General features: G+C 60.7%; 1 protein-coding gene across 2 annotated transcripts in view; it reads right to left on the bottom strand.

Annotated features, from left to right (window-relative positions):
- Positions 1–1,473: 1,473 nt before the first annotated feature.
- LOC114067403 overlaps positions 1,474–2,121 on the bottom strand; it is a 2,693-nt gene continuing 2,045 nt past the window's right edge. For both annotated transcript variants that reach the window (XM_027902800.1, XM_027902801.1), the window contains one exon: positions 1,474–2,121. In XM_027902800.1, the coding sequence (XP_027758601.1) occupies positions 1,505–2,121 (617 nt within the window). In that variant the 3' untranslated portion in view covers positions 1,474–1,504.

Raw genomic sequence — 2,121 nt, 5'->3', positions numbered from 1 at the left:
TTCCCAGCCTCTGGTCTGGGGTGCTCTGGTCAGCAAAGACGGGGTGAGAAACTGTCCCAAGTAGTGAGTACTCCGATGTGGAGTGCTGCTGTGATGATGGCACACTGACACGCTGAGTCCCTCACCTCCCACCCTTGTGTGCACCCTGGAGCAGCCTGGAGGTCAGGCAGCCCTGTGGGACCCCCGGCAGCGTCTGACAGAACAGGTACAAGCAGGATGAAGCTCGGTGGGGAGAGCTGGACACAGAAAACTGATGCCTGGCCTGCTGCGCGCTGGTGTGGAGGGCAGGGACTGTGTCCGGATGACTCTGCAACCCCCGTGCGGTGCTGGCCCGGCATCTCCTCCCCCAGGGCCGGTCTCAGCAAAGCAGGCGCTGCACAGGCTGCAGTGACCCCGCGTGGGCTGTGCGGGGGCAGCCGAGGGCTCCCACCTCTGGCAGAGGCCCGTGGGCAGGGGAGACAAACCCCTGCGGGCACAGAGCACCATCCTTCCCCCTCGGCCCAGGGTGGGCGGGCGGGGAGGAGCGGAGGGGCTCGGGCAGGGATGGCTCCAGCGGCCGGGCTCGGAGCAGCGGAGGGGCTCGGGCAGGGAGGAGCGGAGGGGCTTGGGCAGGGATCGCTCCAGCGGCCGGGGCCGCTCCTGGGGTGGGTTGCCCCCCACGGGTGTGAGTGTCTCTGTGGGATGTGGGCCAGGGCCAGCACGGGCAGTGCCAGCACAGCTGCCGAGCTCGGGGCCAGCTCTCCCACAGCGCTGCCGCACTGAGGCACCTGAAGGGAGGGAGCTGTAGGACACCCCACGGGGAACTTCCTCCCTCTTCCTCAGGAATGTCGCCTGATTGCAGAGCCTGCCCTTGGGTCTCTGCCTGAGCTGGGTCAGCTATTTCTGTGATGATGGGGACCCCGATCCCAGCCTGTGCACTGACCTCCTCCCTTAACCTGCCTCATCATTGTGGGATTTTCCAGTGCTCATCTGATCACTGTCACCATCCCAGCTCTGCTCCCATTTACCACTGGCCTGGCCTGTGCTGGGTAGGGCAGTGCCCTGCCTGTCCCACTGCCAGCTCAGCTCCTGCTCACCTGTCCTGGCACAGCTCCCACTGCTCCCTGACAGCAAGTCCTGTGGGGTGCACAACCCATGCTGAGCGTAAATGAAAACTTTACAGATGAGGCCTGAACAGCTTCCCAGGGAAGGCAGAGAAGGCTCCAACCCATTCCTTGACTTGCCTGACAGCAAAGTTTGCCAAGCAAGACAAAAATTCTGGCTATTCCTTGCCTGCCTACCTCTGATTTGCTGTGAAGTTGTGTCTCAGTGAGACTGAGGCTGTAGAAGGGAAGAGGATGGGACAGATTATGGAGGGGAAACCCCCCCCCCCCCCACAGTCCAGCCTGCCTCAAGGGAAGCACAAACAAGCCCTTGGTAAACTCTTTATTGGCAAAACAAGGGTGCAGGTCTGTGTGTGCTGTCTGGGGGCTCTTCACCAATCCTGCCACACACCCGGTTCTGCTCAGATGGGCTGTGAGTGCCCAGATCTGCGCCGAGCCCCGGCCTGGGCAGGGGCCTTTGGCCCCGCCGGAGGGACGGGCTGGCGGGAAGGCCGTGGGTTTGCAACAGGCCCTTTGAAATCCTGTTCGGTGCTCAGCGCAGGCTCAGGCTCGTTGATCCGCTCCAACACCGAGTCAGCAATCCGATCTGCCATGCTCTTTATATCCAAAGAGTCAGCTAAGGTGGTTGACTCTGGATTCATTGTTTTCTCCAAGTTCTCCTCCGCTGTTGCAAGACCCTCAGGCTCCATGGTGTTGGCACAGCCAGTCCCTTCTGCTTGGTCCTGTGGTTCTAAGGCAGGCAGCTTTGCTCCTGTGCTTCCTTCCAGGCTCTGCTGTTCAGATGCTCCATTTCCCCCAGGAAGCTCCGGGATTTCAGTGCACTCACAGGTAGAGTCTTTGTCAAACTGAGAAGCTGCAAAGGATTGCAAGGTGCAGTGAACACTCTCAACAACTTCCCTGGTGAGTTTGTCAAGGGAAGACTGTGCAGATGTCCTGTTTGAAGCAGGTGTTTCATTTTCCTTGGGTTCGCCTGCTTGGGTGGCTCCTCTATCGACAGGTTGCTCCTTCTGCGTGGCTG

Source organism: Empidonax traillii, unplaced genomic scaffold (genome assembly GCF_003031625.1).
Source record: "Empidonax traillii isolate 1590-97213 ecotype Southwest subspecies unplaced genomic scaffold, ASM303162v1 scaffold911:size244615, whole genome shotgun sequence".
NCBI lineage: Eukaryota > Metazoa > Chordata > Aves > Passeriformes > Tyrannidae > Empidonax > Empidonax traillii.
This window is presented reverse-complemented; position numbering and strand designations above follow the sequence as displayed.